This window comes from Stegostoma tigrinum, chromosome 7 (assembly GCF_030684315.1).
Source record: "Stegostoma tigrinum isolate sSteTig4 chromosome 7, sSteTig4.hap1, whole genome shotgun sequence".
NCBI classification, from domain to species: domain Eukaryota; kingdom Metazoa; phylum Chordata; class Chondrichthyes; order Orectolobiformes; family Stegostomatidae; genus Stegostoma; species Stegostoma tigrinum.
The window spans coordinates 20,344,905-20,372,714 of NC_081360.1; the positions used below are offsets into that span (position 1 = coordinate 20,344,905).

The 27,810-nt window shown below is 42.2% G+C and overlaps 1 protein-coding gene across 2 annotated transcripts; it reads right to left on the bottom strand.

Annotated features, from left to right (window-relative positions):
* Window positions 1-773: 773 nt before the first annotated feature.
* On the bottom strand, window positions 774-27,711 carry LOC125453855 (cytochrome P450 20A1). Of its 2 annotated transcripts, XM_048533900.2 has the most exons (13): window positions 27,528-27,710; window positions 22,930-22,979; window positions 17,929-18,095; window positions 17,302-17,447; window positions 14,098-14,265; window positions 12,693-12,771; window positions 10,897-11,012; window positions 10,015-10,069; window positions 9,201-9,321; window positions 6,660-6,771; window positions 6,035-6,099; window positions 3,587-3,676; window positions 774-1,890 (listed from the first exon to the last, which is right to left on the bottom strand). In XM_048533900.2, exons 1-13 carry the CDS (start codon window positions 27,597-27,599, stop codon window positions 1,740-1,742), a joined length of 1,392 nt encoding a protein of 463 aa, XP_048389857.1. In that variant the 5' UTR covers window positions 27,600-27,710; the 3' UTR covers window positions 774-1,739. The 2 variants fall into 2 exon arrangements, with proteins under 2 accessions (XP_048389857.1, XP_059503074.1); XM_059647091.1 differs by lacking the exon at window positions 14,098-14,265 and having other exon boundaries at window positions 27,528-27,711.
* Window positions 27,712-27,810: the final 99 nt, after the last annotated feature.

Here is a 27,810-nt window from a genome sequence, read left to right on the forward strand (position 1 = left end):
ATTGTGTTACAGTTCAAATTTTGAGATCTCTTCCTTCCTTCCCACACTCCCTTTTCTTAATCTTTATTATTTTACAGCCTTTGCCCCCACAACCTTTTGCCTACTTTCAGTTCCAACCTTAATCCAAGTTCCCTAGACCTCACTATTTATTATGGTCTCAAAATTATATATAAAGAACTGATGTTGGTGTTCGCAGGGCATAAAAAGGGAACTGAGTCTCCAGCTGGAATGACAATGCCAATTTAAATATAAGCAGTGGGTGATCTGGTCTGGAAGGAGGCTGTATTTGACTTTTTCCTACACATTCTCAGCCTTTTGTATCCTTTCAATTTTAGTATTTTTTAACTAGGGAAGTAATCTAAAAGTAAAATTTACATAAGTGTGATGGTAATAGCTTTGCATTAAACAGTTTCCCTCAACTGTTCTCAATCTTGAGCAAAGGGGATAGAAGCCATTATCACACCCTCAGACTATTCTCCCACACCTTCTGAGACAGTATCTCCTATACAATCTTTCCCAAGCACACAGTCTTTGTTAGGTCCAGTCTGTGGGGAGACATCACAGCCGAGATTGACCTTTTCTTCACCCAAGATATATGATCAGTACTTTCTTGCAGGCATAACCTGTCATCCTTGGGGCAAAATCACTGCCTGAGTCATTAACTGCTAGGACTAGACCAGGAAGTAAAGGCAAGGTCAAAGGACTAAACATTCTCCAAGCGTGTACTGATAACATGAAATCGAAGCAGCAAACACAGGTGGATACACAATCCCTTGTGATGTCCTTTCAGCAATTTTATTGATAAATGATGACCACAGAGCATTCTGGTAACAACTGATTTTGACCTCATTCATGATAACTGGGCCAAATCGCCACAGAATGTTTAACAGAGAGGGCTCATTCCCCTTTCCTTTCCAAACCATGCTGATTAGCTAGCTAAGAGTCAGATGAGATTTTTCACTGATAGTGCTCCGCAAGATATTCAGATTCTACGCACAATTGGAATCCACATAAGATGTTTGACAGTGATTAGGAGTGGAAGCTCAGCCTAATTATTCCATGAGCTAATCCTGGGAAGGAAGACAGCATTACTTAACACAGTTGGGCACTCTCTTCTACCATGCTGGCTAGGAGCAGCTCAGCCCATCCAGATTCAGCTGGTGGTGGGGGAGCTCAAACTCTGAATGTGAAAGAATTGTTCCCAAGTCTCAACAGAAAACCCCACCAAAAGCCTAAATGACAGAACCATTTTCCCAAATATAGGTGTACACACTTATTCAAAATTGTTCAATGCTATTACAATCACCATAATTTCATCTCACTTTATCATCACTTTGTTTCTTCTCTCACTCCCAAATCAGTCAATTAGTTGGCTGAACACTTCCCCATTTTATCCAAGGGGTGCTTGCGGCTCATAGTGTATGTAACGTGTGGATGTACCTGGGATTCTCAAGAAAATCAAGAATGGCCATTGAATTTCCATATCATCACTAAAATGAGGTGATGGTTCAGCTCTCATACACGTTCTGCAGTGAAGGCTTGCGATGATGAGAAGTTGCCACTTTGAGGTTAGCTTCATATTTTCAAAAGAAGGGGAGGACAGTAGCTGAAACTCTGAGGAATCTTGTCATAAAGAATGAAGGGTACAGTGGCAAGTGTGGATCTGAACAGTCGTTGCAAACCTCTTACTGACTGGGATCCATCCAACAAACTCCATACTCCGCACTGCTGAAGTCAGTCTAGTTTCGCTTACTGACAGTGATCCAAGCCTCTTCTTTTGGGGTGGTTACAAGGTCATACTTCATCTCCACCAACTGGTCAGCCACCGGATGCAAGCTCAGCTTCCTGATCAGTGTAATCAGCATGATTGTAGCCACAGTATAAGCGAACCTAACGGGAAGGGAGACATGGACAGCCTGAGATCAGGGAATACTACAAACATACAAAAACCACCGAGCCCATGAGCTAGTTATTTACTAGTCAAAACCTCCCCCAATTCAGAGATGTGCCTCTTCTGTCCACTTTATCAGGACAACACTGGTAACTAGGAGAGAACAGGGCCCATTCTTTCGAAGGATAGCTGTTTCGTCAGTTAAGAATCCATCAAATCCAGATTTTAAAAGATTCAACAGCCCTGCTTCCACCGCTCTCTGGGGAAGAGGGTTCTGCAGACTAACGACCGCAAGGAAAAAAAAAATTCTCTGAATCTCATTATTAAATGGTGACTGATTGCTTTTATACTGCAGCCCCTAGTTCTACACTCTGACACAAGGAGAAACATCCTCTCAGCATCTATCCTGTCAAGTTCCCTCAGAGTCTTTATGTTTCAATAAGGTCACACTCATTCTTCTCAACTTCAACATACACAGGCCCAATTTGCAAACTTGAGACCGACATAAAATTCACATTTTAAAGCACTTAAACGGGCCTTTCAGTGCAAATTGTCCGTGCTAGTTCTGCACAAGCTTCTCCCATCCTCCTTCATCAGCTATTTTTTTCCCAGTTGTGTTAATCAAACTTCTGCATAAACGAACCTTAACTGTTTCATGTGATGATTAGATGCTCTAGAAAATATTCAGTAATTTGTGCTGATGCAAATACCAATCTTTTCAAATCTTTCTTCGGTAGTTTTATATTCTGGGGCTCTTACACTCAGCAAACTGTGGGGATTAGCCTAGAGGGATAAAAAAACCCCTGACAGGAGTAAGGTAGCCAACAGTGGCCGATCGCCATTGGGTAACAGAGTGTGAGTTTCCAGAACACTAGTCTATCTTTCAGTGCCTCACAGGATGACACACTCTCCGCCAGGAACCCAGCCTGTGGACAGTGGCAGGCCTTTTGCCCTAGGGACATAACAATCAAATCTAAACTGTTCCTTCGCAAACACTTGGTGGCAACAATTGATTGTTCCCATTCACATAATTCTAAAGTTGATGAGCAGTCTTTAAATATTTTAGGACTACAGCACCCAGATACACATTTCCTCTCTCAAACATCATTATGAAGAAATTTCCATTTGAAATAAATCTTGAAAATACACTGTTTTCAGACACAGAAGTCTGACAGGAAGCCTGAGGAGAATCAAACCACTTCCTCTTTCATAATGAATTTGGTCAAACTAGATCCACTTCTATCCTGAGTCATCTGAGGATACTGGAGGGGGTAAGATTTACAACTGAAATCTTTTGTCTTTGGAGCACCTTACTACTTTACATAAAGGAATAGCAACAGAAGACCATTCAGGCTATTGAACCTGTTCTGCCATTCAACAGCATCAGGGGTTCTGATTACGGCCTTAAGTCCACTTGTCTGCCTCTCCTCTATAGCCCTTGACACTCGTGTCAATCAATGCCTGTTTAACTCAGTCTTGGATAATCACTCTTCAACAAACAGCCTCCTTTCCTCAATTGGGGAAGAGAACTCCAATCCAAATACGAATGATTCTTTGAGAGAAGAAATTCCTCCATTGTTGTAAATGGGAGACCCCTTATTATTTAACTGTTCTAGAAAATTCTAGTTTTTAAACAAGAGGATACATCCACTCATCAATTACCCTGAAAAAACCTCCAGGGGTTTGTTGTTTTACCTCAACTCTGGACATTCCTGGCTCCCGGAAAATCCCAGCAATGTAAACTGCTTCCTTGCAGTTTCATCATTGAACCTTTCTGGATCAAACCTGCAAGATAAGGAGAGAAGTGTCTTTGTTAAAACAGATCTCCAGTTGGAATTATTTCCAGCATTGTCCATCCATTCTTCAGTGCAAAGCCGGGTACAGCCCAAATTCAGATTTGACTGCTCATAAATATAATTTATAATTGAAAATGGAGAGGCAGGCACAGACTGTTACACATGTATATAACACAGCATTCTTTTGTAGAACTGGAGGTGAATACGAAGGACAGCAGTACAGTTTAACATGGCATAAATGTATTTGATTGTATCTTGTTCAATGAAAAAACTGATGCGGACCAACTGAAAGGAATTTGAAGAAAGTTTTAAAGAAAGAGTAATGCATTTCAGGGCAGAAATAAATGTCAAAGTAAAACCAAGTTCTTTGAAAAATCGGTACGCAGGTGAATTGCTAGAGTCGGCCGGATGATGGTACCCTTGTGTTCAAATGCAGCACAAACTGGAATTGTATTGGTTAGCTATTGTGAACAAATTTAAACTTTACCTAGGGTCAACAGGTGGTCATTCAACCCCTTGAACTTGGTCTACCATTCAGTTAGATCATGTTTGATTTCCAGCTCATCTCTTCCATTGTTCTGTATCTCTCGATGTCCTGACACAACAAAAATCTCTTACTCTCAATCTTGATAGCTATAATTGTTCTGTTTTCCTTTTGGGGGAGAGAATTCCAGATTTCTACAATTCCTTGTGGGAAGTGCTTCCTGCTTTAATTCCTGAAAAGCTGAGTTCTAATTTTAAGAGTGTGTTCCGCACGTTCCTCAGCAAAGAATTTGAAATCTCTGTAACCATCCTATCAAATCCAACTAATAATTTAACAGAAGCCCAGGCATCATTCAGGCCAGCCTACATTATCAAAACATCGTTCTTAATGTTTGGGCCCAAAACAGAGCACTATACCAAGATGGGTCATGACTAGATAAAATTAAAGCATAACTGAGAGTGTCCTTTGTAATGCAGCCCCTTAACATTATGATTCCGTGACCTTTTTGCTTACTTTTTGTAGTATTCATGGCCTTTCAGGGTTTTGTGTATTTCGATCCCCAATTCTCTAATGCAGTCCCCAGTTTCTGAGCATTTCGAAAAAATCAGTTATCTTCCTTCCATCCAGAATGAACATCCTCATGCTTTACCACAATGAACGCCATTTGTAATAGTTTTGTCTGTTCCCTTAATCTAGACCTCTTTCAATCCAATCTGCACTATTTACTGTTCCTCCTAATTGAATATGGTCTGCAAATGGATATACAATCGTCATTAATGAATATTAATTAATTAGGAGAAAAGTTGCAGAACAGATTCTTAGGGAACACTACTTGTCACAACCTGGCAATATGAATATCTCTTGCTTATCCTTTCTCTATCTCTTATCTCCAAAACATAGCCATTTGACTTGAGTTGGATATCTCCAATGCCGTGCTTTCGCTAATGGAAGGAACTTTACTCAAGTTGCACCACATCTGGGAATTATTGATGAGGATGGTGAAGAAGGAACTTTACTGAGTTTCTAATCATGTACTGTGACTGCCCTACGAGTGTTTGGCAGACAAGCTTTTTGCTCTATCTAACCCCATTGGAACCCCATTCTAACCCCACTGGAAGTGTTTGTTGGATGAGTGCAGCTGTGGGTTGCACAAACAGTATTTAGAATTGTGAGCTCCCTTTTCTCTGAGGCAGCAATGAACACTGCATAAATAAAGTCAAGACCAAATGGAACTCTTGCAATTAGCCACTTTGATAGAACTACAACTTCCCACTGTGCTCTGCAGCAACAGTGTGACTGATTACTGCAAGATCTGATAGAGCCGATCTCCATTCTACTGCTTTGAGTTTTATTGCGTTTACTGCATTCCTAGCACTTCCTGCCTTTCCAGTGACCCAATCGTTGTTTTCCGCCTCTGTTTACCACCTCTCCTGCTCTCTCCCGAGTCCTCAGTTACAGCAAGGTTTTGTGACAAGGAAGTGACGAGTTGAAAGGGGCAGTGGGAAATGGAAGGGAGACAGTGAGCTGTAGGAATGAGACAAGCTATGAGGATCAATTCAGGCTAAGTTAAGAACATTCAAAATGGGATTGTGACTACCATCTCACAACTACCACTCTTTTCTCCTGTCACTGTACTCATGTCAATTTAAAAGCATTAAAATTAGGTCACAGCGGACAAAAGCTTTGGAGGAATGGATGTCATGCAAGCTTTGTTCTGTCGCTAATCCATATGGTACCTGTCCTAGAACTCGCTTCTGATGACAAGGAAGCAGTTGAATTCTCTGCTGCTACTAACCGTCACCATGTTGACGACAAAGAATCAACAATATAAAGTAACCTGGAAAAATAAGAATTTGAAGATACCTGTAAGGCAAGTGCCATGATGTGTCATCCTGAAGCACAACTCCAAGGGCGTAAATAACCAGGGCCTGAGGAAGACAGAAAGAGAGTGTGAATGAAGAGTTAATGGCTCAACTAATTCTTAAATGACTCATTTTGAAATCTGAGGTAACATGGTGTGAATCTGGATGAACACAGCGGGCCAAGCAGCATCAGAGGAGCAGGAAAGCTTGATGTTTCGAGTCGGGACTCTTCTTCAGAAATGGGGGAGGGGAAGGGGATTCTGAAATAAATAGGGAGACGGGGGAGGTGGATAGAAGATGGATAAAGGATGAAGGGTCCCAACCCAAAACATCAAGCTTTCCTGCTCCTTTGATGCTGCTTGGCCGCTGTGTTCATCCAGCTTCACAACATGCTATCGCAAATTTCCAGCATCGGCAGTTCCTACTATCTCTGTGTCAATTTGAAATCTGCATGGCTTGTGTACAAACAGACTTGATGTCCTAGGTCACAAAAATATCCATTTGTTAAGGTATGAGAAGAATAACATTGCCTGAATTGTGCCTCAAGTGAAAGTGTGCAACTTCGACAAACAAGGAGAGATAACCAGCACATGAAAAGCAAGAGGCCGGGTGCGCCACTGTCTCACCTCCTTTGGGATGATGTGATGGTTGACACTCCCTTCCAATTCCTGAAGTCGTGCTGCCACTGGGGTGAGCTTCGCTGTTCGGACAGTCTCATTCAGAATCTTCTGGCAGTACCTGTGGTGGGAGAGTCCAGCATTGATTAATGTCCCCTTGACTGCAGCATATTATGAAGGGATCTCAGAGGCCGTTTTACAGGAGGTGCATGACAGTGGGGTCAGGAGATCTTGTGGATCCTGAATAGAAGGGCGATGTCGGTTGCCTACAGTGGACAGGCGACAGCTGCTCACACTTTTCTGCTGCAGGCCTCTGAGTCATGAGCATGCAGCACCAATTGAAAAACGAAAACTTGCATTGATATAGCTGCTTTCACTGTGTTTCACAAGCAATTAAATACTTCTAAAAATTGATCATTGTTATAAAGAAGGAGATATGGCAGCCAATTTAATTCCAGCAAGATGCCACAAGCCACTATGTGGGGGCGAATAAATCACCTATTCTTTGTATCTTGTTTGAGGGGTGAACATCAACCTGGAAACTCCAGATAAATACCTTGCTTGTCTTCAAAAGTGGCCAAGGAATCTTTTATATCTACCTGTAAGGGAAAATGGGGGCTTGATTCAACATTGCATCGTGTCACGTCCAACAGTACAACACTCCCTCAGTACAATACTGGGTGTATTAGTGTGAACTGTGTGCTAAAGTCTCTAGATAAGGCTTGAACCCACGAGTTTTTGATGCATAGCTAACAGTGAGCTAAGGTAGACACTTTCAGGCTGCACTGAGTCAGGAAGAGGTCTATCTACCTTGTTTCAAGGAATGGTGAGTGACATTGGGAAGCACGATGCACAAGATACAACAAAATGTCATGAAATAAGAGACAAATCAATCTCATAGTCAGAAGGCTGCCCATTGCAATTTTAAACAGCTCAACACAGGAAGATCCCAGATTTGATGCCTGGTATGTGATTATCTCTGGTTAAGGGGTTGGAACAATAACCCGGGGTTCCTGCTTCTGATCACTATTCAATGATCCCTGGGTTCAAGATAGAGTGGGGAAGCCAAGGTTCCTGCTATCGGTTTACAGAATGTTAGGAAATCAAACAAGAATTCTGCTTCTGATCATTATCTCTTAACTCCTGTTGGAAATCATGCCTATTATGCGGTCAACTATGATGTCCCAGTCATCAAACAGCCCTTCAGCATCATTATGATTTACTTGTGGATCATCGCCATCTCTGGCTGGCCTACATTCATTGCCTGTCCCTAGCTGCCCTTGAGAAAGTGGCGTGAGCTGTCTTATTGAACTGCTGTAATCCATCTACTACAGGTTGACACAAATTCCAAAGGGAGGAAATTCCAAGATTTTGACCCAGCAACAGTGAAGCAACTGCAATATATTTCCAAGTTGGGATAGGGAGTGTCTTGACAGGGAACTTGCAAGCAATGGTGTTCCCATGCACTGGCTGCACTTGTCCTTCTAGATAGTTGTGGTCCTGAGTTTATAAAGTGCCGTCTTAGGATCTGTGGTGATGGTTTTCAGTGCATCTTGTAGATAGTACACACTGGAGAGGCAGGAAGTGAGTCACTCTCTACAGTTGTGCGAGCCTCTGACCTGCTCTTGTAACCACTATGTTTACATAGCGAGTCCAGTTGAGTTTCTGGTCAACAGTAAACCCAAGCATGTCAATAGTGGAGATTCAGCGATGGCTACACCATTTAATATCAAGGGGTGGTGGTTAGATTGTCTCTTACTGGAGACAGTCTTGCCTGGAATTTATTTGGTGCAAACATTACTTGCCACTTGTCAGCCCAAGCCGAGATATTGTCCAGATGTTGTTGCATTTGAACACGGGCTGCTTCAGTCTCTGAGGAGTTACGAGCAATGCTGAAATATTGTGCCATCATCAGCGAACTACCCTACTTCTAACCTCATGATGGAGGGAAGGTTATTGATGAAGCAGCTGAAGATGGTTGGGCCAAGTTCACTATCCTGAGGGGTCCTGCAGAGATGTCCTGGTGCTGAGATAACTGACCTCCATCAACTAAAATCATCTTACTACCTGCCAGGTAAGACTCCAACCAGCAGAGACCTTTCTCCCGAAACCAATTGATTTAAGTTCTGCTAGGGATCCTTGATCCCACACTTGGTTGAATATGGCCTTGATGTTAAGCGCTGTCTTTCTCCCCTTACTTATGGAATTCGGCTTTCATCCATGTTTAAACCAAGGTTGTAATGAGGTCAACAGCTGGATAGCCCAATGTATGATAAAGAGATCCTCAACACCCGCAATGCACCCCAAGCTGCTCAGCTTCCTCAGCATGAACGAGAGCCTGGGTCAATAGGTTTCTTGGTCAGTTTGGAGTATTATTAAGCTAGATGGTGCCTTTACCTCCAACTGGGCTTCAGGTTCAGGAATATGTCCCTATTAGTGGGGACCGAGTAAGATTTCCCACAATGCACTGCAATCCACAATTATTAACATCTGTCACTTCACAGCTGGAAAATCACCTGAACCAGGGTAACTGCAAAAATTGTCACTCACCTCAGTTCTTGCAGCTTATCAAAAGTGAGTGGGCTCCTCCCCAGAACTTTATTTACCTCTTGGTAAAGCTTTTCCTGCTCTGAGCTTGACGTAGCCAAAAAGTATGTGGACCAAATGCACACTGAAAAAGAGACATCAAGATCAAGTGTGATTATTTCAGATAGTGTCTATTTACACGGTATATGGGCGAGGACAGGATATCTGAGAAGTAAAGTGCAGAGATAGGACAACGACAGTCACATGGCGGAAAGAGGATAGCTGCACAGCAGTAGGCAGGGGTGAGTGGTTATCTGGACAGGGCTCATCTCCACAATTCTCTGTCTAAATGTTTCCAACTTTAAGATGTGGCTTGAATCCAACCTTTAAGCTCAACTGTGGACACTTCTTTAGTTGTCTTCTTGCGCTCTGTGTCAATCTTTCACCGACATATGATGATGTAAGTAGTCAGATTTTGAATAAACATCATGAGGGCTATATGACGAGAAAAAATGTGTGTGTTTGTGTGTGTGGGGTGCGGAGAGGGTAGAGAGAAGGAAAGGAACTTGGGATGAAAAAGGAAGGAGCTGAGTGAGGGAGGGTACAGAGTATCCTGTGTAATACAAACCAGGCTTCCTCAATCTCCAATGCTAAGTGACAGTTTCCTTTAAGGGAGGGAGCATCATAAAGACGAACTAAAGAGTGGAAAATATTACTAGACTTATCTTTGAGTGAAGTTGTTGCACTATACTTGGAGTTAATGGTACTGTACATGTATATTGTGATTTTCCTACTTGCAGCTTGACAAATTGTTGTGTTTAGATGAAGCTGTACTTACAATTTGCTGTGATCACACATCCAGCCAGCGAAAAGATCATACTGTCCTCCAGAACCTGGCAAAATAATTAAACATCACACTAGAATTCTCACACAGAAACAAGGCTTCAGCTGGCAGAACTGACTCTACTGGTTCAGGGATTGGGGCAGCAACTAAGAGAAATTAGGGGACGCAGGCAGCTAGTGGTGGTAGAACAGGAGTCTAAAGCTCTGCCAGTATGACAATTTCTTCTGGATCACCCAAGAGATAAGCTTGAAATTTAGGCTGCAATGAAAATAACAGGATGTGGAACTGTGCCCATTACTTACCCCACAAAAGGGAGTGGACATAGGTTGGTGCTTCATACAACAAACAATTGCAACAATGTACCATGGAGCCGTTCAGTCCCACTGTGGAAACACTCAGTCAAGATATAACAACCACCTGTGTCTTTAACGTAAGATATCTCTATATATCTCATACATAGTAACTTATCAAACAAAGTTTAGTATCAACCTCAAAAGTGGTTAAGGGGGCAGGTGACTAAATCTTTGATCGTAGAGGCAGATTTTAAGAATCTTAAAGGAGGAAAGAGAGGTAGACAAGTCAGACAACTCCCTTTGAGGGAGGTGGCAGCCAATGGTGTGATTACAATCAGGGATGAGCAAGAGGCCACAATCAGAGCAACACGAGTATCTCGGCTATGGGATTGAGGAAAGTTACAGATAGGGAGGGATGAAGCCATGGAGAGATTTGAAGACAAGGATGAGGGACATCCTGTCCCTACTTCCTCTCTTCAGGACCAACTGGTATAGCACAGCCACAGCCTGCTGAGTTACATGTATACTTACAGTCCAATTAGCTACAGTCATACACACTCACAGTCTGCCCAGAAACCCGTACCTGCTTCTCAACGAGGTCACCCTGCAGCAAGGAGTCCATGAACACTTCACGGCTATTGCTTTTTCCTTTGCGCTCTCTTGCCACTTTCTTCAGTGTAGCTTCCATTTCTCCCAGGGCTAGGAGAAAAGAGAGTTTGGAAAATAATTTAATTGCGTCCAAAGCTGAATAGAAACTTAGTCAATTTCTAAATTCAAGATGCTGAATAAAAGTTTAATTAGATTGTGAGGAAAGATGAGGAGACACAGGTTCATGAACTTGTCTTCCATGTTGATTTGATTTGCCAATGTATTTGGAGATCAAAGTCTCCCATGATTGTCATTGTATCTTTCCAATAAGTTCCTATTATTTTCTCCTGTACATGACCCCAACTGAGTGGTTACTGATAAGGGATCTATAAACTACCCATGAGAGTTTCTCCCCTAATTTTTTTCTTATCTCTACCCAAATGGATTCTACATCCTGATATTTAATACTAAAGGTCTTCGCTTTTTAATGTACTGGTGCCATCCTTAATTAGCAAAGCTACTCTTTCACCACATCCTAGCTTCCTGTTCTCTATACTGTTCTGAAATAGAGGTTCTACTGCTGTACAAAAACTTTGCAGAATGCTTTATATTGTATCATTGCTTGAAAGACTTAGGCTTTGAAGAATGTGGAAAATGAATTCACTTCAAGTTCTGTGGACAGACTAAAAGTGTTTTGTTTAAAAAGAGGTAACTGAACGCTCACTGCAAACATTGGAGACTTGTTTAATAAGATTTCCTATAAATCACATGACTGGCGAAAACTGTTGTTTTGCTATAGCCCAGCTGGGATTGTAACTGGATTGGAGAAGTTCTGTTATTATCTGGTTGAATTAGAGGACAGCCTACTATTTGGCAGAAAGCGGATTAACAACACCTTGCTAAGAATAAGCTAACCAGCTGATCAATCTCATTTCTGAAAAGAAAACGCTCTTTTTGAATTCAGAGTTAATTCAGTTTTTTTTTGAAAGAGCGGTTGAAGAAATATCTCAAGGCAGAATTCCTGAGCTGGCAGTTCTGCAAAATTTCAAAGACAACTAAGTATGATTAATGACTTGACCAAATGTACCAGAATATCACAGCAATAGATTCTACACTTTATCTTTCAAGAAAACCCATTAGTCAAGGTGTTTTTTGTTCAGAAAGCCAATCTCTATGCTTGCCTCAGAGGGATCACAACAAAGGTTCACTACACTGATTCCCAGAATGATGAGATTGCTCAGATGAGGAGAGGTTGACTGATCTAGGTCCAGGCTTAAAGGTTAGATCTCAGTGAAAAGTGTAAACTTATCAAGAGACTTGATGGTGTTTTTCTTCCCCCAAATCATTCTTCGTATGGGGCTAGCACGGCAAGGTCCACATTTATTCACAATCCCTACTTGAAGGTAGTGGTGAGTCACCTTGTTAACAACTGGGCGGCTTGCTGCTCATCCAATTCAGAGGGGAGTTAAGAGTCAACCACATAGCTGTGATTCAAAGTCATTAAGGCCAGGATGGTAAGGATGGTAGATTTCCTTCCATAAAGGACTTGAATGCAACAGATGGGTTTTTAGAGCAGTTTCACTCCAGATTTTTAAAATTAACATAATTTATATTCCTCCAGTGAGAGGACATGCACACACGTACACATAACGCCATTCCTGCGCATGCACATGTCAGCAGCCAAAGAGGGGGGCCTGAAGATAGAAGAACTCTACCTTATGTTTCATTGATCACCAGTACAACGTCACATTAAAAAAAAATTATCACAAGCATAAAACAGTGCTAAATTACCCTCTTCGTAATGCTGCTTTCTGGAAGTGCTTTTATCAAGAGATCCATCCAAAAACCCTTTTCCAATCTCTGACCAAATCTGAAAACAAACACAAATTATCTCAGGATACCAGAGAAACTGGCACACATGTCAGGTTTCCCAGGAAATGGCACATAATTCAGATTACCAGAGGTATTGTCACACATCTCCGATTACTAAGATTCTTAGGGGACTTGACAGAGTTGATGAGGAGAGGTTGTTTCCCCTTGTGGGACAGTCTAGGTCCAGAGGGCGTTACCTCAGAGTAAGTGGTTATCCGGTTAAGATAGATGAGTGGAAATTTCTCGAGTTTGAGGCATCTGTGGAATTCTGTTCTGTGTAAGATGTGGAGGCTGAATCATTAAGTATACTCAAGACAAAAAGATTTTAATCAGTAAGGGAGGGAAACAAGAGTCATAGGGAAAAGGCAAGTAAATGGAGTTGAAGATTATCAGATTAGCCATAAATTCATTGAATGGGTGAGCAATCTCAATGGCTTGAATGGCCACCTGCAGCTCTTCCATCTTATTACTGGGATAAAAGCAAACATATCAGATTATAAGAGGGCCTGGTACACTTCTCAAGAATGCCCAGGAAACTGGTTCACTTCTCAAGAATTCTGGGGAGGGTTGCACGCACTTCCACAAATTCGCAAATACCAGCATTCTCTGCTTGTCTGGTGATATAATCAGGAAGTGTTCAAAATTGTAACTATATTGGCATAGGGATTCCTGGAATTGTACCAAATCCCTCTGGAGTGTGCTGTTGTCGAAATAGAGCGCCTCTGGAGTGTGTTGACATTCAGAGTCCCTGGAGCACATCAATATTTCGAAAGAATCTCTGGATTGTATCAATAGTTCCTAACAGTTTCTGGAGTGTTGCAAACAACCTCTGCAAATGCAATGTGTGCAAGTGATTGAAGCACTGAAATACAAATGCACAAAAACCCCTACATTATGGTGAGGGAAACTTCTTTAAAAGGATACTTGGAAACAGATATCCCTGCCCTCCTCCACATCACTGCAGTGATCGTATTGACTAGCTCATCCTAACTAAGCTCTTAATTCATTTAAACTGGAGTGTTAGGGCTTCAAACCAGGATAGCTAAGAGTAAACATCAGCAAAGTTTGCTGAACAGCATCATATTGTATATGGACAAGTGTATAAACCAGCAATGGTCCTAGTCTGTTTGGGTTAGATCCATACCCACTGAGATAGCAGGGAAAAGCCTGCTTCCTCTGTAGCAGTTGCGCTTTATTCAATTGAAGGAGACTGTTCATTCAATTCATCTGCAGAGCGAAAACAGTAGCATCGATGAAAATTAACATCCCCCCCGACAAACTGAATACGGTTGTTCAAATCTGTAACTCAGTCCAAAATACGCACCGATTCATGGTTCTTTCGGAAGTGGATTACTTCCTGATCATTGTCAAAGTGACTGCCCATTGCTGCCTGTGTAACAGACTTCATGGCAAAACCCAACATGTGCTGGCACAGAGGGATGTGCTGAGCTTCAGGATATGACAGCCACTTTGTTACCAGCTCATCAGCCAGCTAAGGGAGAAGAGAAAGAAAAATATCAGGAGAAATCACATTCGGCTGCTTGATGCCTGGCTTGATATCCTGCCCCTAAAGATAATGGTCTGATAAAAACTAACTCAGCATGGAAAGTGGTAAAATGTCAAATTTTCAGCATGTACACTGACTGAGCTGTCAGTGTAAAGGCCCTTTTACATTATAATTAACTCATGCTGTAATTACTCTGCCAGTGTTTGATGGGATAATACACTGGAACATTAATCTGTTTTTTAAATTCATGCTGCGCCAACTCTGGGAGTGAGAGAGAGGCTCACGTAGAAGGAGGAATACAAAGTCTGTAATTTGCCCTGTTTCTGCCCTAGGACTGATCGAAGTAAAAGTAGAGGGAGAACCTTGTAACTGCCCTCTTGAAGGCTTGACCTTTACACATAATGATAAGAATATTGTTAAATCAGCACCAACTTTACTCAAACTGCTGACATATGGTGTATTGTAGTTACGGTTTAGGAAATACAGTTCATTGATATTGGCTATTCATTTGACATGTTTTAATGAAAGCTGCACAACTATCTGCGCTTCTTTGAAATTAAATACAACAAACAGTTGGAAATATAAAAAGACTGAAATCTGCAGCAGCTGCCCCACACCAATCCTCAGCCAGCACTCACTGTGTCTTGGCTAACTCATCATCTTTGGAAAAGGTAATGAGGGCTTTGAAATCAATCCCCAGGACTTTCAGGAAGGTGGAGGGGTGAGCAAATTTCAGTTTAAAACTTGCCATAAACCGTGAAGCCTGACATGATTCAATAATAAATAGAACTCTTGTCAGATTGTGAATGGCATGCGCAGTGACACTTTCCATTCAGTATACTCACTGGTTTATTCGTTTCAATCTTGGAGGGCAAAAGTGGTTATTTGTCTAAGAGCAGGATCATGTGCTCAGATTCTCAGCTGTTTTAATTTCAACGTGTCAGAGGAAGGGCTTGAGACTTTCCAACAGTGAGACAGCAAACACCAAGAATTTACCATTTCCTAGTTACACTCAAATGCCAACTATTCCATCACACAAAGGCAGCCTGTCCCACTCTCAGATACCTGCTCAGCTACCAGGCAGGAGATGGAACAACTCTGGGGAATTAGATAAATTATAACATAAGTGTGAATATAAAATAGGATGAATCTTCGAAACTCGCTGGAACACAGAGATCAATACTAAACTGGAACATAAAATGGAGATGTGTGATCAAAGTTTATCTGAACAATACTCAACAACCACTTTGCGAATACAGGGTTTGATTTTCAATTGTCTGAAGGGATAAGGGCAGGCACAGGCACATTTTTAAAATAGCATTCCCAGATGGTGTGTCAATCTTCTGACACCCGAGGGACATGCTGGTATTTTCGAAATGAGCAGCCTAGTGCACGTTACTGCACAGCTGCCGAGTACAATGTGGAGAACTATCACATGGTTTATCTGAAGTAAAATTTTTGCAAAGACAATCAAGCCATAATTTGCAATTCACTTTTAATACACAAACTACGCCTTGGGAGTGGAGAGCAGTTGATGCAAGACTCATGATCATGGAAGAAGAATAGGATAAACCTTGTCATTACAGACTGAGTGACTACAGAAAGTCTAACTGAGTTCTGAAGAAATAGTTACGATACTTGTTTCAAGATAAACTTGGTGACTATTTAAAAATTCAAGTTAATCAAGAGCAATCAGAACAGACTGATTAAAGGTAAACCGTGTTTGACAAATTTAACGAATATTTACTCAAGTATCCCCTAGTTGGTTAGATTCAGGGAATAGAATAGTTGCGGGAGCATATGGATTTTCACAAGACATCCAATGAAGTGCCTCACAGGAGACTTGTTGTAAAAAGTGAGGCGAATAGAACAAGAGGAAATGTAACAGTTTGGATAGAAATCTGTATTCCTTCTGAACTTGTGCTTTAACTTGCAAATCACAATCTAGGGGGTTGACTCTACTGGTCTCAGTTTCAGTATGATTTACGCAATTATTGCAAGGAGTCTTGATCACAGGTTTCTGTGATGCTCTCATAAAACCTCATTTGACATCTATTCCTGGTCATACAAATGCTCCTGGGGTCAAGAGATCAATTGGCCATCTGAATGATACTAAACTTCTGTCAGTAATTCATCTGGGACAGCACTGGGCATATCTTTGCTAACTTTTTGAGAAATGTTTGTCTCTTACAAAATGGTTTGTTTGACTCAAATGGTCTATTTGTCCCTTCTTCTCTCAAACCCCTTTATTCAATTTTCCCTAAAACACCAATCTAATAGACAACAGAAATTTTCATTCACACTGCTGCTGTTGGTCATAGCTGCTCCTACCAGTAAATCTGCTGCCATGGTATGTCATGGTCACCATCTTACATCATCCTTACACATCTACTGTAGCTCATCTGTCATTTAATTATGTCTAACTCAACTTTTGTTTCTGCTGCCCTCCACTCTGTCTTCTGGATGAAACCTTTTTAATGTAGTGAAACATCCAAATGCATTCAACAAAAGGGATATCAGGTCAGTTTCTCAAAAGCTTGGTCAAAGAGATAAATTCTAAGGAAAATCCTAAAGGAGAAGAGAAAGGCAAAAAGATTTAGGGAGGAAATTCCATAGTTTAGGATCCAAGCTGCTGAAGGCATCAATGCTAATGGTGGAGTATTTAAAGTCAGGGACACATGGATTCCAGAATTAGAGTGCAGGGATCTTGAAGGCTTGTAAGGCATAAGGGTACATCACTGCAGGCTTGTGAAGAGAAGTCATTGCAACGATACTCTGACTACAATCAGATATATAAAAATGAACCCAGCCAACCGCAGTCCCATGCAAATGGATGAGAGGCATTGGAGGAGAATGGTGAAGTCAGTCATATGAAAGGTAGAGACATCTAGGATGACAAGGTATTGCAGCTTGTTGTAATGTTCTCCTTTCGTGAAAATATTGCATCACGTAACAAAATAGAGACTGGCAGAACATGAAAAGGTCAACAAGACAGTTTAAATGCAACAAAAATTCAGTTACCTTCAACATGACAGCAAAGTTGCTCTGGATGGCTTTGTTCACTCCCGTCTCATAAACTTTCTTCCTCATGTGACCCTCAGCGGCATTGCCTCCAAATCCAGACTGATATCCCAATAAGGATTTCAGCATTGTCTCAAATGGATCAGCTAGATGGGAAAAGAAAAAAATTGGTGACATTTAAAAGAAAATTACCTGAGTTATAAAACCAACATTTTGCTTAAGTTGTTCAGTCTTGCATAGTATGAATGATAGTTTGACCCCCAATCTGAGGTGTAACATTGAGCTCCCAGGACAGCAGTTGAGCTATTATGGTTGGCTTCAGCGCAGCTCCCCTGGGTTGGGTATTGTTCCCCCATTATACAAGCACTCTATGGAAGCATGTACAGTTTTACAAATCACCCAAACCCTATAATTAAACATCAATTTGTAACTCACTCCTGTGGATTTTATTCTAAACATAAACCCACCAAAAATCTGCATTCGATTGTGGCCTACAACTCAGCCTTGGGTATTTAGCACTCAACTGATATACAATTTAAACGTTGACAGGTTTCCTACTTTCGCTGTAGGATTCGCTGTCGCAGGATAATTGGTCTACTCAATGCATAAAACCTCGATTGCACTTACAGGTTCGGTTTGGGTTGATGTGTTCCTTCAGGAGGTCAACAGAGCCCAAACTGACCACCAGTCGCTGTCCAAACCAGAAAGATGCCAGTGGTCCATACTTATCATGAAGATTGACTAGAAATTGATGAAGGCTCCCTGTGCTCACAATGTCTGGAAGATTTCCATCCCTAGGGAGTAAAAATATATTGTTTCTATTACAAGATAAAGCTGGAAGAATGCTGAGACGCACTCAAACCAAAAACAGAGTAATATGAGAGGCAGAAGCCGAGGCCTACGGATGGGCACAAGAACATCTTTGACCAGAAATTGATTCCTGGGGTGACGGGAATGCCCTATTATAGAGAGGGAACAGGGAGTAGTCAATAAGTGGGTCATTTACTGACAGGCAAGAGTTAACAAGTGGCATGCCACAAGATCAGTGCTGAGACCTTCACTTTTTACGATTTTTATAAATCACTTGGAAAAAGGTATGATTACTAAACTTACTGACTACACAAAGCTAAGTAGGAAACGAGGTTGTGAAGAGGACATAGGTAAGCTACAAAGGACAGGCTATTAAGATAGATTAAGTGAGTTGGCAAAGAACTGGCTAATGGTGTATAATGTAGGAAAATGTGAAGCTGTTCACGTTGGAAGAAATAAATTTTTTAAAAATCTACTTGGTGAGAGAATGTAGAATCACCAAAAGATTAGTATGCAAGAATAACAAATTACTACAAAAACTAATGGAATGTCATAGATTACTGCAAAATGAATTCAAATACAATAGAAAGGTTATGGCTCAGCTATACAGGGTATTGGTGAGATCACATCTGGAGTATTATATACAGTATTTATTCTCTTACTTAAGGAAAGAATTACATGTGTTGGAAGTAACTCATAGGTTTACTAGACCAGTAACTGGAGTGGTTGCGCTATCATGAAAATACAGGTTGACAAGATTAGGCTTGTATCTGCTGGAGTTTAGAAGAGTAAGCAGTAAGCATCTCGACTGAATCAATAAGACTCTGAAGGGTCTTGACAGGGTGAATAAGAAAAGGATGTTTTATAGAACTAGAACATTACAGCGCAGTACAGGCCCTTAGGTCCTCGATGTTGTGCTGACCTGTAAAGCCAATGTGAAGCCCATCTAACCTACACTATTCCATTATCATCCATATGTTTATCCAATGACCATTTAAATGCCCTTAAAGTTGGCAAGTCTACTACTGTTGCAAGCAGGGCATTCTACGCCCTTACGACTCTGAGTAAACAAACTACCTCTGACTTCTGTCCTATATCTATCACCCCTCAATTTAAAGCTCTGTTCCCTTGTGCTAGGCATCAGCATCCATGGAAAAAGACTCTCACTGTCCAAACTATCTAATCCTCTGATCATCTTGTATCTCTCTATTAAGTCACCTCTCAACCTTCTTTTCTCTGTAATGAAAACGGTCTCAAGTTCCTCAGCCTTTACTCATAAGACCTTCCCTCCATACCAGGCAACATCCTGGTAAATCTCCTCTGCACCCTTTCCACATCCTTCCTATAATGTGGCGACCAGAACTGTACGCAATAGTCCAACTGCAGCCGCACCAGTTTTGTACAGCTGCAACATGACCTCATGGCTCCGAAACTCAATCCCTCTACCAATAAAACCTAACACACCGTACACCTTCTTAACAACCCTATCAACCTGGGTGGCAACTTTCAGGAATTTATGTACATGGACACTGAGATCTCTGTGCTAATCCACACTACCAAGAATCTTACCATTAGCCCAGTACTCTATATTCCTGTTACTCCTTCCAAAGTGAATCACCTCACACTTTTCCACACTAAACTCCATTTGTCATCTCCCAAGCCCAGCTCTGCAGTTTATCTATGTCCCTCTGTAACCTGCAGCATCCTTCCACACTATCCACAACTCCACGGACTTTAGTGTTATCTGCAAATTTACTAACCTATCCTTCTACGCCTTCATCCAGGCCATTTATAAAAATGACAAACAGCAGTGGCCCCAAAACATCCTTGCAGTGAAACCAGTAGTAACTGAATTCCAGAATGAATATTTCCCATCAACCACCACCCCTCTGTCTTCTTACAGCTAGCCACCACCCTCAATCCCATGTCTCCGCATTTTCTGCAATAGCCTACCATTGGGAATCTTATCAAATGCTTTACTGAAATCCATATACACGTCAACCGCTTTACCCTCATCCACCTCTTTGGCAACGTTCTCAAAGAACTCAATAAGGTTTGTGAGGCATGACCTACCCTTCACAAAACCGTGTTGGCTATCCCGAATCAAATTATTCCTTTCTAGATGATTATAAATCCTATCCCTTATAATCCTCTCCAATACTTTACCCACAACCGAAGTAAGGCTCACAGGTCTATAATTACCAGGGTTGTCTCTACTCCCCTTCTTGAATAAGGGGACATTTGCTATCCTCCAGTCTTCTGGCACTATTCCTGTAGACAATGACGACATAAAGATCAAAGCCAAAGGCTCTGCAATCTCCTCCCTAGCGTCCCAGAGAATCCTACGATAAATCCCATCCGGCCCAGGGGACTTATCTATTTTCACACTTTCCAGAATTGCTAACACCTCCTCCTTATGAACCTCAATCCCATCTAGTCTAATTCGCTGTATCTCAATATTCTCCTTGACAACATTGTAAGTATTCATACAGGAAAAAGACAAAAAATATTCATTTAGCGCCTCTCCTATCTCTTCGGACTCCAGACACAACTTCCCACTACTGTCCTTGGCTGGCCCTAATCTTACTCTAGTCATTCTTTTGTTCCTGACATACCTCGAGAAAGCTTTCGGGTGTTCCTTGATCCTACGTGCCAAAGACTTCTCATGTCCCTTCCCCGGCTCACCTTCGCTCTCTCTTTAGGTCCCTCCTGGCTAAAAAGCTGACTTGTAACTCTCAAGCACCCAAACTGAGCCTTTACATCTCATCGTTACATAAGCCTCCTACTTCCTCTTGACAAGAGATCCAGCTTCTTTAGTAAACCATGGTTCCCTTGCTCGACCACTTCCTCCCTGCCTGACAGGTACATACTTATCAAGGACACGCGGTAGCTATTCCTTGAACAAGTTCCACATTTCAATTGTGCCGAGCCCCTGCAGTTTCCTTCCCCATCCTATGCATCCTACATCATGCCTAATCGCCTCATAATTGCCTTCCCCCCCCCCCCCCCCCCCCGCCGCTCTCACTCTTGCACTGCATATATACCTATCCCTTTGCATCGCTAAAGTAAACATAACCGAATTATGGTCACTATCACCAAAGTGTTCACCTACCTCCAAATCTAACACCTGGTCTGGTTCATTACCCAGTACCAAATCCAATGTGGCCTCGCCTCTTGTTGGCCTACCTACATATTCTGTCAGGAAACCCTCCTGCACACACTGGACAAAAACTTACCCATCTAAAGACTCGAACTATAGCGTTTCCAGTCAATATTTGGAAAGTTAAAGGCCCCCATAACAACTACTCTGTCTCTCTCACTTATATCCAGAATCATCTTTGCAATCCTTTCCTCTACATCCCTGCAACTTTTGGAGGCCTATAGAAAACTCCCAACAGGGTCACCTCTCCTTTCCTGTTTCTAATCACAGCCCATATTACCTCAGTTGACGAGTCCTCATCAAAAGTCCTTTCTGCAACTGTAATACTGTCCTTGATTAATAATGCCATACCTCCCCCTCTTTTACCACCTTCCCTGATCTTACTGGAACATCTAAATCCTGGAACCTGCAACGACCATTCCTGTCCCTGCTGTATCCATGTCCCCGAAATGGCCACAACATCAAAGTCCCAGGTACCAATCCATGCTACAAGTTCACCCACCTTATTCCAGATGCTCCTGGCGTTGAAGTAGACACACTTCAAACCATCTTCCTGCTTGCCGGTACACTCATGCAACATTGAAACCTTAATCATGACCTCAGTACTCTCAACCTCTTGTACACTGGAGCTACAATTCAGGTTCCCATCCCCCTGCTGAATTAGTTCAAACCCTCCCGAATAGCATTAGCAAATTTCCCCCCCTCCCAGGATATCGATACCCCTCTGGTTCAGGTGTAGACTATCCCGATTGTAGAGGTCCCACCTACCCCAGAAGCTTATGTAATGATGAGATGTAAAGGCTCAGTTAGGGTGCTTGAGAGTTACAAGTTAGCTTTTTAGCCAGGAGGGACCTAAAGGAGAAGCTGCTGAGAGAATCTAGAACTAGAAGTCACTGTTTAAAAATAATGGGTCAGCCATTTAAGATGGAATTGAGGAGAAAGGTCACATTAAGTATTAATTCCCTCCTGCTCTGGCACTCAGAAGCTGCAACATGTATTGCCTATAAAATGCAACGCAGGAACTTCAGAAGGCTTATCTAACAGGATCTTACAAATCCACCACCCAGAAAGTAAAGGATAGCAGAAGCAAGTGAACACCAACACTTGCAAGTTCCTTTCAAATCTCTCACGACTCTGACTTGGAGCACTGTCTCTCGGTAAGGATCCTACAGCTGTCGAGGAAGCAGGCAGGAAAGTGGAGTTGAGACTATGATCAGATCTGACATGATCATGTTAAATGGCAGAGTGGCTCAAAGTGCTGAAATGTCTACTCCTGTTCCTAATTCCTACGTTCCTCTCAGTGTCATTAGTGCACCAACATAAATGGACTGCAGCAATTCAATGTGACCTGCTCAATGAAGGACAGGCAATAAATTTTGGCCTTGTCAGTGACAATCATAATCCTATAATCTCCACAGTACATTGCATATCATGATCCAGTGAATATTTATCCCTCAATGAATGCCATTATTTCTCACTGCAATTTCCGAGACCTTGCTATGCACCAATTGGTTGTCATGTAGCACTTCAAATGAGCTTTGTTAATTCAAAAGTCCTTTCGGGCATTCTGAAGTCATGGAAGGCTCTGTACAAATACAAGATTGTCTTTTCCTTCTTGTTAACAAAATTTCAGACCAGTACAGCAAAGGCTGACTTACTTCTCCTCTGTAGGAGCCATCCCTGGAATGCCAGATGCTTGCCTGGATGCCTGGGGGAAACAAAGCACAGAATAAATATCCAGAAGAAACTACACATCACAACCTTTCACATCTCTCCGGCGACATGTCAAACATGATGAAAACCCACAAAGAAAAAAATTTGTTTCCACGTCATCTGTTCCAATGTACAGAAATGGTGACTGCAGCAGATTACCTGACTCCTAGTGCCAGTGAATGCCAACTGGAACTAATCAAAGCTGACCACCCACACACGATCCAAAAGGAGTCCCTGAATGGTGATCAAGCTCAGGGCTCGATTTCCCAACCAACCCATGAAGTTTACACATTTTTTATAGTCAAACTGGGCAAGTATCTAACAATTATGCAGTCAGGTGTAAGATATGCTAATCAAATGGGCCACTGTTTGAGGTATAGTTATGATATGGTAGTATCTGTACTTCTATGTGTAATAATTTTTCAAAATCTAAGTTGAACAGGTTCACAACAATACTGTACCCAAGAGTTATAACAGACCTGCATCTAGCAACAGGCATCCTCACTAGGTATTGTAGCCATGTTATACAGCGACAGACCTGTACCTACCCACCAATACCGTACCCATGAAGAGTGACAAATCTGTCTACTTAAGTACTGTTCCACAGTTTTATATAGGAACAAATATGTCCCCCAAGAGCATTATACCCTGAGTGTTAGTTAGTGACAGACCAGTACAGACTAGTGCAAGAAAAAGTAAACAAAGCTTAAATGTTTCATTCATGGCTCAGTTGCGAGAATTCTTGACTGAGTCAGAAGGATATGAGTCCAAAGCCCCATTCTTGGAAGAGAAGATGTAAAAGTTTTGGCAAAGATCTGTAGCTCAGGTTGTGGGTGAGGTTTATTGACTTGCACATCAACCTGACTTGTTTTCATTCAGACATTTCAACACCATGCTAGGTGACATCATCTGTGGACCCTCCGAAAAATCAATGTTATTCCTCTCTGCTTGGGATTTATAATGTCTGGTCCATTACAGTGTGTACTGTCATTTCTGGTTTTGATCTGTATGGGTTTGTACATAGCGTCCAATTCCATCTGCCCTCTAAGGAAGATGTATGAGAGGATGTAGCAATATTTAAATTAATACACAATATTCCCAGCATCCTGCCTGATATTTATCCTCCAAACAGCACAACTAAAAGCAACTTCAATGGTCATTATCTCATTCTGTGGAAACAACATACTGCACACAAATTGGCTGCTGCATTACCACACAACAATGACTGAACTTCTAAATGATAGGATAAATAAGGATAGGATAACTGCTTCCAAAGCAAGGGGTTCAGCAGCCAGAAGGTGCAGTTTTTGGTTAACAGGCAAAAGAGGGGAGATAAGGAGGGCTATTCCTCATGTATTTGTGCTAACTAAAGTATTTTGGTATAAACACAAATTCTCCCAACAGTCCAATACTGTAAGCAAACATATGCTTCACTTTAAAGGTTGCACATTTCCCAGGTATCTCAGTTGGTTTGTAAACAAAATTTCTTTTCCAGCAACACTGTGAATTAGGTAATTCTATACAAGTACACTTTTGTTACAGCTCTCTTAGTGATAAGCTGGACACTAATCTTCGATTGCTAAGCCATGCAAGCTGGTTCATCAATCAATGGTAATTTTTTAAAAACCGAAAGAACTGCCGATGCTGTAAATCAGGAACAAAAACAAAGTTGATGGAAAAGCTCAGCGGGTCTGGCAGCATCTGTGAACAAAAAAAAATCAGAGTTAATGTTTTGGGTCCAGCGATCCTTCTATTCCCCAATGACAGCACCTGGTGTGCTGCATCAAGTATGTAAGATGCATTCACTGCAATTGATCTATGGGAACAGGCTACAAACGTTCTTCTGCTACCTTATTTGTTACGCAGCTTAATTCACGTCACAATGGCACTTCAGATAAATACTCTTTGTAAAGTACATTTAGACATATTCACAAGCGTATGCACACAGGAAGATATGTTTCCACTCACAATCACAGTTCAGACTCCCACACATCAGTGTCGTCAATCACTTGCTAACGGTATGATTGTCCACCAAGGAAATTCCTTGTCACTAGCCATGGGTTCTGAGAGCCCTTGTGTGGCCGATGGACATGATCCTAGAGCTACATCTCCAACCATACATTTGGCAAGTGCTTTTGGGAGGTGAAAGTGGTCTTGGAATCATTGGCATTCCTTTCTGTTTCCTTTTCCATACTTCATCTTGCCAACAGTCGTTGTTGAATAATCGTCCCTTCATACAGGAGTTTCCTCCAACTTGGTTTCGTCTGAACGTGAGTCTCCTATACATTGACATCTGTATTGCATTCCTTGACAGAAGCCTTCAGGAAGTCTTTGAAATGCTTCCTTTATCGTCCTTTCATTTATACGATTTCCTTGAGCTTGGTGAAGACAATTTGCTTTGGTACTCAGACATCACCAGTGACGTTCCACAGGGATTGGTTCTGGGCCCTCTTTGTTCGTCATTTATATAAATGATTTGGATGAGAATATAGAAGGCATGGTTAGTAAGTTTGCAGACAACACCAAAGTTGGTGGCATAGTGGACAGCGAAGAAGGCTTTCGAAGATTACAAAGGGATCTTGAATAAGTAGGTCAATGAGCTGAAAAATGGCAGATGAAGATCAATCTGCATAAAAGCAAAGTATTATTTTTTGGTCCAAAGGAAAAGGATAGGACTTATACAATTAATGATAGGACCTTGGATAGTGTTGTAGAACAGAGAGACCTAGGCATGCAGGTACATAATTCTTTGAAGTTTGCATCACAAATAGACAGGGTGGTCAAAAAGGCATTTGGCACGCTTGCCTTCATTGTTCAGTTGTCGGAGTATAGGAGTTGGGAAGTCATGTAGACCTTACATTGGTGAGGCCTCTTCTGGAATAATGCGTCCGGTTCTGATCACCCAGTTATAGTAAGGATATTATCAAGCTAGCCAGGTTTCAGAGGAGATATACGAGTACATTGCTAGATATGGAAGGTTTGAGTTACAAAGAAAGCTTGGATAGGCTGGAACTTTTCCGACTGGAGTGTAGGAGGTTGACAAGCAACCTTATAGATGTTTATAAAATAGTGAGGGGTATAGATTGAGTTAATGGTAGTTGTTTTTTTTCCTAGGATGGGGGATTTCAAGACGAGGGGTCACATTTTTAAGGTGAGAAGAGAAAGACTTAAAAATTACATAAGGGGCAATTCTTTTACAAAGAGTTGTTCACATGTGGAATGAACTCCCTGAGAAAATGGTAGATGTGAATACAATTACAACGTTTAAGACATTTGGATAAGTACATCAATAGGAAGCATTTGGAGGGATGACTGCCAGGAGCACACAGGTGGGTCTAGTTTTGTTTGGGATTATATTCAGCACGAATCAATAGATTTGAAGCTGGAACAGCATGGACTGGTTGGACTGAAGGGTCAGTTTCCATACTGCATGACTCTATGATGTTGGCCCAGCAGTGTTGATTTTGGATGATCCTGGCCTCGATGCTGGTGCCATTAGCCGTTTCATGGACGCTGATGTTAGTATGCTTGTCCTCCCAGCTGATGTGGAAAATCCAACTCAAACAGCGTTGATAGTACTTTTCAAGGGTCTTGAGGTGGCATCTGTCCAAGTTTCGAAATTGAAGAGTTGGAAGCATGACTGCCTTATACACGATTGTACACAATCTTCAGACACAATGCTCGTGCACAGTGCTCTCACTCACACACATTCAGACATTTCATTTAAGCACATATCAGTCCAGATAAACAAAATACATGTGCACTTTCTAGAACTAGCAACTTCCCGGGTTGATTTCTACCCCCAGATGGGAGTGGGAGATATGAGGCAAAGGGTTAATAATTAACATCCTAGTGGAGACCATTTTAGCATTGACCAAGGATTAAACCTTGGAACTTCACAGCAGGCTGATATTGTCTTCCGAAATCAGCTGAACAATGTTTGTCTTCCTCAGCAACCCTACTCTGGCCACAGATTTACATATTTTCATCATCAACTGAAGTACACACAAAATCCTACGTTAATATTTAGCAAGGGGATTATTAGCAATGGGATCTGGGGGTAATGAGAGGCTGCATGACTGAGAGGAAAAAAGCTGTTAGGAATGGGAGTAAAAAGGGAGACTGTGGGAAGGGGGTGTCTTGCGGGGAGGGTCACAGGGTGGCTATGGAGAATGAGGGTAAAGGTGAAGTGTGGGGAATGGGGCTAAAAAAGGAAGCTGAGGGGAGTGGGGGTAAAAAAGGAAGCTGAGGGGAATGGAGGTAAAAGATGAAGCTGAGGGGAATAAAAAGGGAAGCTGAGGAGAATGAGGGTAAAAGAGGAAGCTGAGGGGAATGGGGGAGGGAGGCAATAGAAGAGGCCGTGGTCGCGGAGGAAACTGTTGTGCGGAGTACAGATTTCGGTCTCTTTGCCTCTGAAGCTGTTTGACCGGGGCCTGAGGCAGGGCCGACAGAGGCTGCCGGTGGGATCTGCGTCTTTTCCGGGGAGGTTCATCAGGAAAGGCTGGGGATCGATGCCGGGCCTGGGCCAAGCCGCCTCCCTTACCGGGTACAGGTAGAGCACGGCCCCGATCAGGAAAACCACGAAGGTGATGGCGAAGATTGCGAAGTCCAGCATGGTGCCGGCTGCTCCGGGTCGGCCCGGTCCCGGACACGGTCAGAGGCTCCAGCTGCCTCCGTCCGGACACGTCCGCGGCCCCGCCCACAGCCCGTCTCCATAGCAACCCGACCCTAGCTGGCCCGATGCCGGTCAGGCCGTGACCCTCGTCATAGGGTCTTTCCAGCCCTGGATCACCCAATGGCCCAATCCTCGGTTTGCTCATGTTTCA